The following is a 12,662-nucleotide window of genomic DNA, read 5'->3' on the forward strand; positions in this document are numbered from 1 at the left end:
ATGGTGAATTTGTTTTTTGATGTATCTGGTTGTTAATGGATCATTAGTGTGGCGATGTCCAACCGGTAGTAATAAATGAAAGTCACAGTTTTGAGAAAGGAGTCAGAACTAAAAGGAACAGGGTGATGATGGAAAACAAAGAGATTAGAAAGAGGAATAAGCAATGGAGAAGAATCATCTGTATGGAAACTAAGGAAGGTCATGATTCTAGAAAAGGGAAGGAACCCTAATCAACAGGTGCAGTTTTGCCACTAGTGATATCCAAAGACTTAATTTCAGTGCCCCTCCCTGTGAAATGCTCTTATGGGGCACCTGGGTGGCTCAGTCAGTTAAGCGTCCGACTTCGGCTCAGGTCATGGTCTCATGGTTCCTGTGTTTGAGCCCCACATCAGGCTTTGTGCTGACAGCTCAGAGCCTGGAGCCTGCTTCCAGTTCTGTGTCTCCCTCTCTCTCTGCCTCTCCTCTGTTCATACTCTGTCTCTTTCTCAAGAATAAACATTAAAAAAAAAAAAGCTCTTATGAATCTTTTGCTCTTACCTCCACCCAGAGGATTATGAACTAAGCTTTAAGATCCATTCATATGGGGGCGCCTAGGTGGCTCAGTTGGTTAAGTGTACGACTCTTGGTTTCCACTTGGGTTATGATCTCATGGTTCATGGGTTCAGTCCCCACGTTGGGCTTTGTGCTGACAGCATGGAGCCTGCTTGGGATTCTCTGTCTCCCTCTCTCTCTGCCACCTTCTCTGCTTGCTCACTCTCTCTCTAATAATTTTTTTTAAAAAAGGTCCATTTATATGGATTAAAATATTAAAATGTTTTTTGTTTCCAATTTTCTAATATGTTTTGTACTATACCATTTCTCAAACACTACCCTCTCCTTAATTTGGTTTGTTCCTATCAGTACTTGAGACAGGCAAAAGAAAAATAAATCTAGCAAGAACTACCAATATGTGTTGATTTTATGGCATATCCCAACATATTTTCTTTTCTTAAGGAAACAAAATATCGTTTAGTGTTAGAATTTAGTCGTAAACTTTGGAACCATGATGTGTGATGTTTTATTATATTTATGACTCCACATATGTTGTTACTATTTCATGCAAAAATAATAACATAACTTATTAAGCAAAAATTAGGAGAAAAATACTGATGAAATACTTACCTTGTATGCAGTGTTTGTAAATTTCTGTGAATGGTTAAAATATTATCTAATGGTAGTATTTATAATTGTTAAAGAGAATAAACAGACTAAGTTGTGAAATAGTATTCTCTGAGCCAGGAACTGCAATTTAGGAAGAGTGTCAGGGTGAGTCTTGATTCATTTGTTGGGTTTATGGTTTTCAGGGAATTAATGCTGATTTCACATCAGAAAAGCATGGAGCAGCTGCAGGAAACCCTTAGACAGAAGCTGCTGAATGATGACAACTGGAGAGAGAAGGTAACAATAATGTAACTTTCATCAGCATGTGTCTTATTTGCTTTTTCAAAATTCTGTTTGCCAGGAGACTATTCCGGATATCTTTGCTTCTATGCACATTTTGATTCCTTCTGGAATTTCCTAGGCCAAACATACTTATAATGTGTGTCTTTTCCATAATACTAGACAACATAATAGGAAATAAAAAGGTAAGAACAGAATTTTAAAACTTGTAAAATTAAGATGGCCCCTAGTTCTCATGTAAAAGTTTAATTTTTATTTTCAAATATTTTACCTTTTTCCTGTAAGGTGACAGAATCTGCCTTTGACCACATCCTTAAAAGCAGGGGAATATTAATTCATTCTTGTAATTTCTCTGCTTTTAAGAAGATAATGTAAGAGAATGGAAAATGACAAGATTACTCAGTTATGAACTTTTGGCAAAGTAAAAGGAAAGTATTTAGCTCACTCTTTATAAGGAAAATATTTTCTCTTAGAGGATTGAAAAATGCATTGATTTTTGGCTTTGGACTTCTCTAAATTTTTCAAAGTTTCAGTAATAAATATGTATTACTTTAATAATTTTAAGGAATTCAAATAATATTCTAAAAATTGTTGGTCTCTATCTTCTCAGGCCATGTACAACTCTAGTCATTGAGACTATAACCATGATCTCCCTGTCATAAACTTCTGATACTCCTTGATTGATCCCTGGACCTTATCCTGAACAATGTCCTGAAGGCTTTCCAACTCTTTCTCTTGCCCAACTGATACCTATCCCTAGCACTAGCCTTCATCCTTGGTTTTTTGATACCATTATAAATTTGCATCTAGTACTAGAGCTAGCTACTGAAATTCAGATTGCTTGACTTAAGCCCCGACAACCTGTTTGGTTATATCAGATTCTTCTCCTTGGTGAACAGACCCTATAACTTGTAACTTCAAGCAATAAGCAGTGACTACATTCAAACTAACATCTCCACCTGGACTCTTCACTCTACCATCCACCAAACTTAGACCCTTTAGATATCATTGCTGGCTCAGATGAGATCTAAATTTTTCACTTTCATTTCCAGTATTTACTCAGTTGGCCATACACAGGCATTACTGGCCCTCTACATATGAATCTCACTTCCCTTGTCCCTCAGGGATAGCACACTCAGGCTGTAAGAGAAATGATCACTAGAACAACAGCTCCATAGAGGCAACAATTAAAACTTAAGAATGGACTAATGGTTGCTCTAAGTGGCTCATTCTTATTTTGAAGTATGGGCTTTTTCTTTTCCATCTCCTAAAGCCCACATTTTTTGAATTTTTATTAGTCTTGGGGTACTCAATTGGCTATTCTTAGTCACTTCCTCTATCCTTACCAACCCATGTTTAAAAATACAAAAAAGATGATCAACCTAACCAGCAATCCAAAAAAGGCAAATTAAAACAATGAGAGATTTTTTTTTACCCATCCAGTTGACAGAGTGGTTTTGGCATTGTGGCAAAGTCTAGTAAGGTAATCTTTCATACTCACTGTTCAACGGGCTGAAAGTTACAGCAACCCTTTGGGAGCAATTTGGCATTATGTATGAAGAGATATTGTAAACATCTCATCTTTTGATGCAGAACTTTCACTGACGGAATTAGTGTGAATAGAGATTCACAGATTCTTCCCTTCCCTCAAATGCCTGAGCTCCTCTTAGACCGATAGAGTGAACCTTCCAGCCTTTGCTTGTATAGAAGTTCTTTTTATCTCCTTGGTCACACCCCTGAAGGACTTTCAAATACAATATACTGTAGAAGTCTCTGCATTTATGATCTCTTCTTATACTGCTTCTTACTGTACCCTGTCCAGGAGGTGCTAACACAAGTAGACCAAGTTAGTGTTAGCATCTGATCATATAAAAAAGTATTATGATCTTGCTTCATGCTGTTAATTTGATGATGCAAATAAACCTATGTAAGATTTTCTAAGTTCCTACTGAGACCATGATATCATTCTCATAAATTAATTGTATCATAGACATATTTTGGCATGTATAATTTTCTATGATATAAATGGGCATTTCATTTTGTTGAGAGGACATGACTTCTTATTAATAAATCTTATAATTTAGCTTGGCAGTAAATCCAGATCCAGACCAGTAAAGCCAAGGAATGATAATTAGGTCTTGGCTGTGTTAGTTATTGAGACTATGAATAAAAAGTTCCCTAAAAGTCCTCTCATGAGAAAGGAGAATCACTACTATGACACTGTCATCTCTTTCTTGGGTCACTGTGCCTTTGTGTAGGAATGAAATGTTCCCTTTACAAATATATAATACACATATTAGAATAAACTTCATAACTTAAGTGCTTTTGGCATTCAAAAAGAGTAGATAGCAATTTGTGCCTCTGCTTAATTATTTTTGAGTATGTAAAAAGCACATAATAGAATCAATAGTTGCTATGCAACAAAGATGGCACATTTTAAAATAACTGTATATTTACCAATTGCCATAGATTTTTGTTTATTTCAAGTATTCTTTGATGTGAAGAAAATAAATTATTGTGTATGGTGAACATTTAAAATTGGTTCCAAGTTAACAGTGTTGTTACGTTTCAGTTAAAACTTTTGTAATTAAGAAATTTCCTATAGCCAGAGTGCTGACATTAAGTGATAGTCATGTATTGACTATTACTTTGTAGTGCAATAAACAAATTCCAACCAAATATTTTCTTAGATTATTACTAAGATATCATCACATTTAGGAACATTTTAGAATTGTATTACCATTGACCTCATTTTAAATAGTACATAAAGCATTTAAAACCCAATATTTTATGACAAGTTCATCCCTGTACATTTTGTTATTTTATAAGCTATCCTTTTAAATTTCATTCGTAGTACTCTAAAACACATTAGGAATTATTCAGCCATTTGGCTCGTCTATTTTGAAGAAGAACTTGATATAACCCAATAGTTAAAACAAACAAACAAACAAACAAACAGAACCTTACCTCCTGGCTGAGCAACTGGATTAATAGTGAAAACCCAAGGGAGGAGGGTAGTTTACCTCAAGAAGTAGGCAATTCCAGCATCAAAGGAGGCAAACCAAAAAAATATCAGGTTCTTCAAATAGAAGAGCCAAATGGCTGAATAATTCCTAATGTGTTTTTGTGTACTATTAATGAAATTTAAAAGGATCGCTTATAAAATAACAAAATGTACAGGGATGAACTTGTCATAAAAATATCAGTTTTCATTTATGCGTTATAAATATATGACTAAAAACAATAGTGAGAGCACACTTTAATTTTTAAAATTATAGCGTGTAATTTTCAAAATTGAATTAATGAAATCATAAAATTTTAGATCTGGAATAGCCTGCAAATATCATATGACTTAAACCTTTAATCAGGATAATAAAAATAGTCTCCATTAATTAGAGTGTTTACTATATGCTAGGCCTGGTGCTCAATGCTTTCCATAAATGTAATTTTAATTATTATAAAATTATTATTCCCATTTGCACATGGAAAAAAATAAGGCTCAGAGAATTTATGTAAGTTGCCAAGGTTATATAGCCAGGAAATGAGAACCGATACAAACCTGGGCAGGGTGGGGGATGAGAGCTAAATAGAAAATGCAAAAACTTCTGCATTTGACCTATGTGAACTAGCAGGAACCAGATTTACCCTCCCTCCTAAACAAGTAAACCATTGGGAAAAAGATAGAAAACAATGGTTTGAAGACACTAGATATCAAACAATGATTCTTATAGATGAGAGACAAATGAGGTGAATTCTGTGATTGCCCAGACTTCGTTCCTTGAAAGAAACTTAAGGCCACAATACAGGAAGTGTGAATCTAGGTAGTTTGGCAGATTCTTCGAGTTGAGGAGACCTGAGAGATCAAGGTGGCTAGAATTCACAGGGTAGTGTTCTCAGGGGAAAGCTGCACACAGAAATAATGCTGGAGATCTACGAAGAGTTCCCATAAAGTATATCCATGGTTAATGCATATGTGTGGGGAAACTACTCAAAGGCAGAGAAAGACCCATGAAAAGACTAAAGGGGAGTACCATATGCTCACACATGGCCAGACTGGGAAACTTATAATTTATAGGGCACTGGGTAAAGTTCTCAGAAGAGTTTTGCATCAGCAGTAAGGAAAAATTAGCCCTAGACTAAATGCTGAGCTGATCCTGCCTAACAATTTTCAAAGGAAGAACTAAAAAACTCACGGTGATTCCAATAAACTTAACTGCATCCCACAACAGAGTTCAACAATATTCATAGGAATACAGAAATATTCAGCATCTAATGAGGTAAAATTTACAATGCCTGGCATTCAATCAAAAGTTGCCATTAAAAACAAAACAAAACAAACAAACAAAACAGGAAAACTCATAATGAGAGTAACTCATAATGAGAGAAAAATCAATTAATAAAAACTGACTTAGAAAGGCACAGGTATGAGAATTAGCAGACAAAGACATTAAAACAGTTATGATAACAGGATTCCATTTGTCCAAAATCTGGGGGAAAAATTGATCATGTTAAGTAGAGATATGGGAGATATAAAAAAGATCTAAAATGAACTTCTAGAGATGAAAAGAACAATATCTAAGATGAAAAGTACACTAGATGGGATTAATATCAGATTAGACCTTTCAAAAGAAAAGTTTGGTGAAATTGAACACACAGCAATTGAAACAAAAATCGAAAACTCAAAACAAACAAACAAGAACATCAGGGAGCTATGAGACAAATTTAAATGGACTAATATATGCATATTTGGAATCCCCAAAGGACAAGAAAGAGAAGAAAGGACAGAAAAAATATTTAAAGAAATAATGGCTGAAAAATTTAAGAGTTAATGAAAACTATAAACCCACACATGCAAGAAGCTCAACAAACCTCAAGCACACCAAGGAACATTACAATCTAATTGCTCAAAATAGTGATAAAAAGAAAATCTTAAAAACAACCAGAGAATAATAGACATATTATATAGAGAGGAACAAAGGTGAGGATGACAACAGTTTTTTCATCAAAGACAATATAAGCAAGAGGAAGGTGGGATTGAAAGTACTGGAAGAATGAGGGGCCTGGGGGTGCATGCTGCCAATCTAGAATTCCGAACAAAGTGAAAATATCTTTCAAATATGAGGATGAAATAGACATTCAGAAATGAAAAAGCTGAGCAAATATATCACCAGCACACCCACACTATGAGAAATGTTCAAAGAAGGCCTTTGGTCAAAAGAAAAATTATACCACATGGAAACATGGATCCACACAAAGGAATGTAGTATATCAGAAACGGTATTGATGGCAGATTGGACCTTCTAATGTGGATAAATATATGAGTCTTTTAATTATATGAATTTCTTTAAAATATAATTAACTTTGGGGGCGCCTGGGTGGCGCAGTCGGTTAAGCGTCCGACTTCAGCCAGGTCACGATCTCGCGGTCCGTGAGTTCGAGCCCCGCGTCAGGCTCTGGACTGATGGCTCAGAGCCTGGAGCCTGTTTCCGAGTCTGTGTCTCCCTCTCTCTCTGCCCCTCCCCCGTTCATGCTCTGTCTCTCTCTGTCCCAAAAATAAATAAACGTTGAAAAAAAAAAATTTAAAATATAATTAACTTTGAAACAAAAATATTAACAACCTTATGTGAGAGTTATAACACATAGAAGCAACATATATTACAAAAATAACACAATGTCTAAGAAGGGAAAAATGGAAGTATACTGTTGTGAGATTCTTAATTCAATACATGACATGATAAATCACTAGAAGATAGACTGCATTAAGTTAAAGATGTATTCTATAAATTCTAAAGCAACCACAGAAATAGAAAAAAGAATTATAGCTAACAAACCAGCAAAGGAAATAAAATTGAATTTAAAAAAAAAAAAAAAACCTTAAGTCAGAAGAAGACAAAAAAAAGAAAAAAGGAAAAGGAAAAGAGATGAGATGGGCCAAATAGCATATAACAAAATAGATTTAAAGCTAATCATATCAATAATCAAGTTAAATGTAAGTCATCTAAACTGGGAGCAAACTTTTTCTATAAAGGACTGGTTAATAAATATCTTTGCTTTGTGGGGCATAGGCTGTCTGTTGCGACCGCTCAACTCTGCCCATTGTTGCTTAAAAACAGCCATAGACAATATACAAATGAATGGGCATGGCTGAATTTAGTCAGTGGGCCATAGTTTGCAGAGCCCTGGCCTAACTATCCCCATTAAATGATAGGATTGTCATGTTTGATAAAAATGCAAGACTCTACTGTATTTTCCCTCCAACAAAATACACTTTAATACAAAGAAATGTCTTAACAAGTAAGTTAAAATAAAGGATGCATAACACAAATAAAATATATGCTAACACAAATCAAAAGAAAGCTAGAACTATATTTATATTTATGTGTCTGCTTATATTTATTTATGTATATTACATATATGTAAATATATGTATTATATTTATGAAGTAAATTTCAAAGCAAAGATATTAGAATATTTTGAATATTAGCAGGGATTATGAAGTTGATTTCATATTATTAAAGAGATCATCAGTTCACCGAGAGGACATAATAATCCCACATATTTATTCACCTAATAATTTTTAAATTAATTTTAAAATTAAGAAAAATTTGACAGAACAGCAAGGAGAAATAGACAAATCCAAAATTAGATAAGAGATGTCAATGATAGCCCTCTCTCAATAATAATTGATATAAAAATATCTAGAAAATTAGTAAAGATATATAGTATGTAAAGTAGTATAATAATTTTTATAATTATTTATTTTTAAGAGATATATTGAACAACACTTTTAATAAACATGACCTAATTGATTTTTATAAAATTCTCCACTTAACAACAGAATACATATTCTTCTCCAGTGCACATAGGGCATTTATTAAAATAGATCATATTCTGGAGCATAAATAACTCTCAGTAACTTTAAAAAGATTCAAAACATACAAAGTATTTTTTCTGACCACAGTGGAATTAAATTAGAATTTATTAACAAAAAGTTATCTGGAAAGATCACCAAATATTTCAAAACTAAATAAATACCAAGTCCATTCCCTTTATCACTACGCTATGTAGATGTGTGGGGAGACAGGCTACATGGAAAAACAAAACATGCTGAACCATGGGGTCTACCAGAAATAAATAAGTGTGCATACCTCTCCACCTTTGTAGTAGCTCTATGATCTTGGTGATGGTTCTTAACCTCTCTGAATCTATTTTGTAATCTAGATAGTGGGAATAATAATTATTATGTTATTATTATTATATGTTGTAAGAATTAAATGAGCTAATATAAGTGGCCATCCTACCTGGTATTGGTGCTAAGAGAATATTCCCTCCTTTCATCCTGGGTTTACAGTTTCTGACAGGCTTCAATATATATTCTATTCCTTAGCATTGTTTTTTTACTGCAAAGTCTGGGTATTTGAATAATCATCTACTTTTACAATATATTTATTCAGTAGTCAGTTCATAAATAATGAGTTATTAGTTTTCAACCAGCATTTGTTTTAACTTTTAGAACATAGTAAAATTTATTTATAGGAGATATATTTTTAAAAATTATGTAGATACATCAAATATAAACAAATGACCAAATTTCTCCTTTGGCATCTGAAATTCCCTTGCTTTTATAGGGATTGTCAGTAATGAGTGATTATGTTACAATATGCTATTTGGCTCCATTGACGGAAAATTATCTCAGAATCAACCACAAATAACTCACTTGGAAAATAGTGAAAAGATGGTATTTTGAACATCAGTATTAGACACAGGTGTTATACTAATAATGCATATCAACACAAATACAAAAGGAATTTAAAAACAACATACTCAGAATGGAATCATCGGGAAGCCCCTGGAATCATCAGGAAGCCTTCACCAAGGAGATAGAGTTTGAGCTAACGGGGGATATGGATAAATAAAAAGCAGAAAAATTCAAACCTGTAATGTGTACACAGATAGCAATTTATTTTCTTTGTGTAACTCTTGAGCTCATATATTACTCATGCTTTTGTTTTATTTTATCTTTTTATATAATTTATTGTCAAATTGGTTTCCATACAACACCCAGTGCTCATCCCAACAGGTGCCCTCCTCAATGCCCATCACCCACTTTCCCCTCTCCCCCACCCCCATCAACCCTCAGTTTGTTCTCAGTATTTAAGAGTCTCCTATGGTTTGCCTCCTTCCCTCTCTGTAACTTTTTTTTCCCCCTTCCCCTCCCCCTCTGGCCGCCTGTTAATTTTCTCAGGATCCACATATGAGTGAAAACATATGGTATCTGTCTTTCTCTGACTGACTTATTTCACTTAGCATAATACTCTCCAGTTCCATCCATGTTGCTACAAATGGCCAGATCTCATTGCCAAGTAGTATTCCATTGTATATATAAACCACATCTTTATCCATTCGTAAGTTGATGGACATTTAGGCTCTTCCCATAATTTGTCTATTTTTGAAAGTGCTGCTATATACATTGGGGTGCAAGTGCCCCTACGCATCAGCACTCCTGTATCCCTTGAGTGAATCCCGAGCAGCGCTATTGTTTTAGAAATCAGAATTTCCCCATGATTATGAAAATTACTATTAGTTATTATATAAAGTAGTTTGTATTTTATATAAGCACCATCACCAAATTCATTTATTTTGTATAAGCATAAGTTCTTTCATCGAAGAGATTTTATTTATTTATTTATTTATTTATTTTCATCTAGGATATTTTAATTTTTTTAATGTTTATTATTTTTGAGAGAGAGAGAGAGAGAGACAGAGATAGAGCATGAGTGGGGAGAGGGCAGAGTGAGAGGAAGACACAGAATCTGAAACAGGCTCCAGGCTCTGAGCTGTCAGCACAGAGCCTGACGTGGGGCCTGAACTCAGGCACAGTGAGATCATGACCTGAGCTGAAGTCTGACACTCAACCGACTGAGCCACCCAGGAACCTCTCATCTAGGATATTTTAAACAGCTTCTATCAATATGTAAAAAATATAAACGTGATAATTTGGCATGAATTCATCTTCTCAATGACAATATACTGGCTTAAGAAAATCCTTGTGTTTGTGGGCTTCTCATTTTGTTCAAACTATTCAGATTATGAAGGAACCAATAGTATCATCTCTCTATGCTACAGGGTCAACACTTTCAGATGGCCTTGAAGCTTCCTTAAACGTTTAGAAATCCCTCCTGAAGCTCATCACTGTGCTTCTCTTTCTCTGGTTGTGCAAACTAAAAATCAAATCAGTGATAGTAAAATCACTCTGCTCTCTTCCATCTTCATGCTCTTTCTTTCCCTTCTTCCTTTCTCTCTCCCTCTCTCTCTCTCTCTCTTTCTCTTTACCTATAAGTATTCATTCCAAGGAATAGTTCAGGAGCAAGAAGATCTCCCTGCTACCTGCCTCAGAACAGAACATTCTACTCATTCAATCCACCAGCTGCCTTCTTTTCTTCCCTGAGTACTTAATGCTCCATCTTCATCAAGGGACTCTACTGGTTTCCTAAATGACCTCTTCCCCATAATTAATTTAAATAATTTTTTTTAAAAGTCCTTCTAAAGTCTTTCTGTCATCTAATTCGTAGTTTGTCCTGTCCCACCTAGTCTGGATATCTTTTTGTTCTCTTAATTTGAGCAATCAGTCCTTATTTTGAAAGATGTCTTTTTGTCCTAAAGTAACAATTCAACTCTACCAATTAGCCACACAAGGAATTTTTTGAACACTTGCTATTTTAGTACCTTGGCACACATTTTTCTTCAGCTTCTCAAAACGTGTTTATTTAGTTGTTTTTTTTTTTAATAGTATCAAGGCATCTTGTGAGCTAATAACTCTTAAAGTTACACCTTGCGAGTTTTTCAAATGTTTTGCACTTGATATCCTCCTTTCATGTGCTCTTGACTCATCTATTCCAACATGGTTGGAGCACGGGGCTGTGATCAAATGGGGAAAGTGAAAGTCAGGTTGGAGAAGTTCAGGGCTGCCATAAACAGTGTTTGCCTTGTGCCCAGCACAGTAGTACAGGCCAAGGGAGAGAAGAGAGCTGGAATCCAGCCAGTGCTCTGCTCACCAAGTGCTCTGCTCAGCATGAGGCTGTGTTCCTCTGAGGAAGGGGTGCTTTGTCAATTCACAAAAAAGTGTTGCATGGGCTGGTGGTGGCCCAGTGGAAAATCATGTATAGGAGTTTTGATTTTATAGTAATGCATTGAGAAACCACTAAAAGGGAATAAAATAATCCAGTTTATAGTTTGTAAAGAACACCCTGCTGTGTGTGTCATAGATTGGAGAGAGGCAGGAGTGGCAGTAAGGAAGCCAGCGAAGAGGTGATAGTGGCCAGAACTAGAGCGTCGGGAGTGGAAATGAAAAGAAATGAATGAATTCAAGGCATCTTTTGGAGGTGAATAGGACTTGGTGTCGAGTTAGGTGTGAAAGATAAAAATGATGCCCCAGTTACTGACCTGAATAACTAGATGGATTGTGGTTACTGTGTTCGGACTGGGGAAGAAACGGGGGCAGGGGGAGACAGTTGTATTAAGGTTTCTGCTTCAGATGGCCCTTTGTAGCAACATGGATGGAACTGGAGAGTGTGATGCTAAGTGAAATAAGCCATACAGAGAAAGACAGATACCATATGGTTTCACTCTTATGTGGATCCTGAGAAACTTAACAGAAACCCATGGGGGAGGGGAAGGAAAATTAAAAGGTTAGAGTGGGAGAGAGCCAAAGCATAAGAGACTGTTGAGAACTGAAAGCAAACTGAGGGTTGATGGGGGGTGGGAGGGAGGAGAGGGTGGGTGATGGGTATTGAAGAGGGCATCTTTTGGGATGAGCACTGGGTGTTGTATGGAAACCAATTTGAGAATAAATTTCATATATTAAAAAAAAAGGTTTCTGCTTCAGTTTATTTGAGACACCTCTGGTATATCTCATTGAGATATTGGCTAGCAGGAGGCAGGTGGATGTAAGTACCTGGAATTCAGAAAAACATCTGTTCTTTTTTTGAGAGACTCTGAGGCTTTCCTTGTCTTTAGAAGTGTGAACACAACACAAATGAGCAATTCTATCACGTTCCTAAATGATCCTTAGCATCCTTTTCCCCAAACAACCCACAAACTTACTTTGAGAGAACCAGAATAACTCCTTGCATTGAGTATAAACATAATTGTTTTTCCTTAAAGGAAATGCTCAGCCCTCTAACCAGTGCAATAAACTCTACTGACCCCACACTGGGGCTAGT

The 12,662-nt window shown here is 35.5% G+C and overlaps 1 protein-coding gene across 9 annotated transcripts in view; it reads left to right on the forward strand.

Annotated features, from left to right (window-relative positions):
- The window catches only part of LEKR1 (leucine, glutamate and lysine rich 1), a 222,147-nt gene that overhangs the window by 161,877 nt on the left and 47,608 nt on the right, over positions 1–12,662 (forward strand). For all 9 annotated transcript variants that reach the window (XR_015240078.1, XR_015240079.1, XR_015240080.1 and 6 more), the window contains one exon: positions 1,344–1,437. Coding sequence is in view for 5 of the 9 variants with exons in the window: in XM_086674580.1 (XP_086530706.1) it covers positions 1,344–1,437 (94 nt within the window). In the remaining 4 variants the exon portion in view is untranslated. The remainder of the gene's footprint in view (positions 1–1,343; positions 1,438–12,662) is intronic.

This window comes from Puma concolor, chromosome C2, assembly GCF_028749965.1.
Source record: "Puma concolor isolate L17-30 chromosome C2, mPumCon1.1.hap2, whole genome shotgun sequence".
Taxonomy (NCBI): domain Eukaryota; kingdom Metazoa; phylum Chordata; class Mammalia; order Carnivora; family Felidae; genus Puma; species Puma concolor.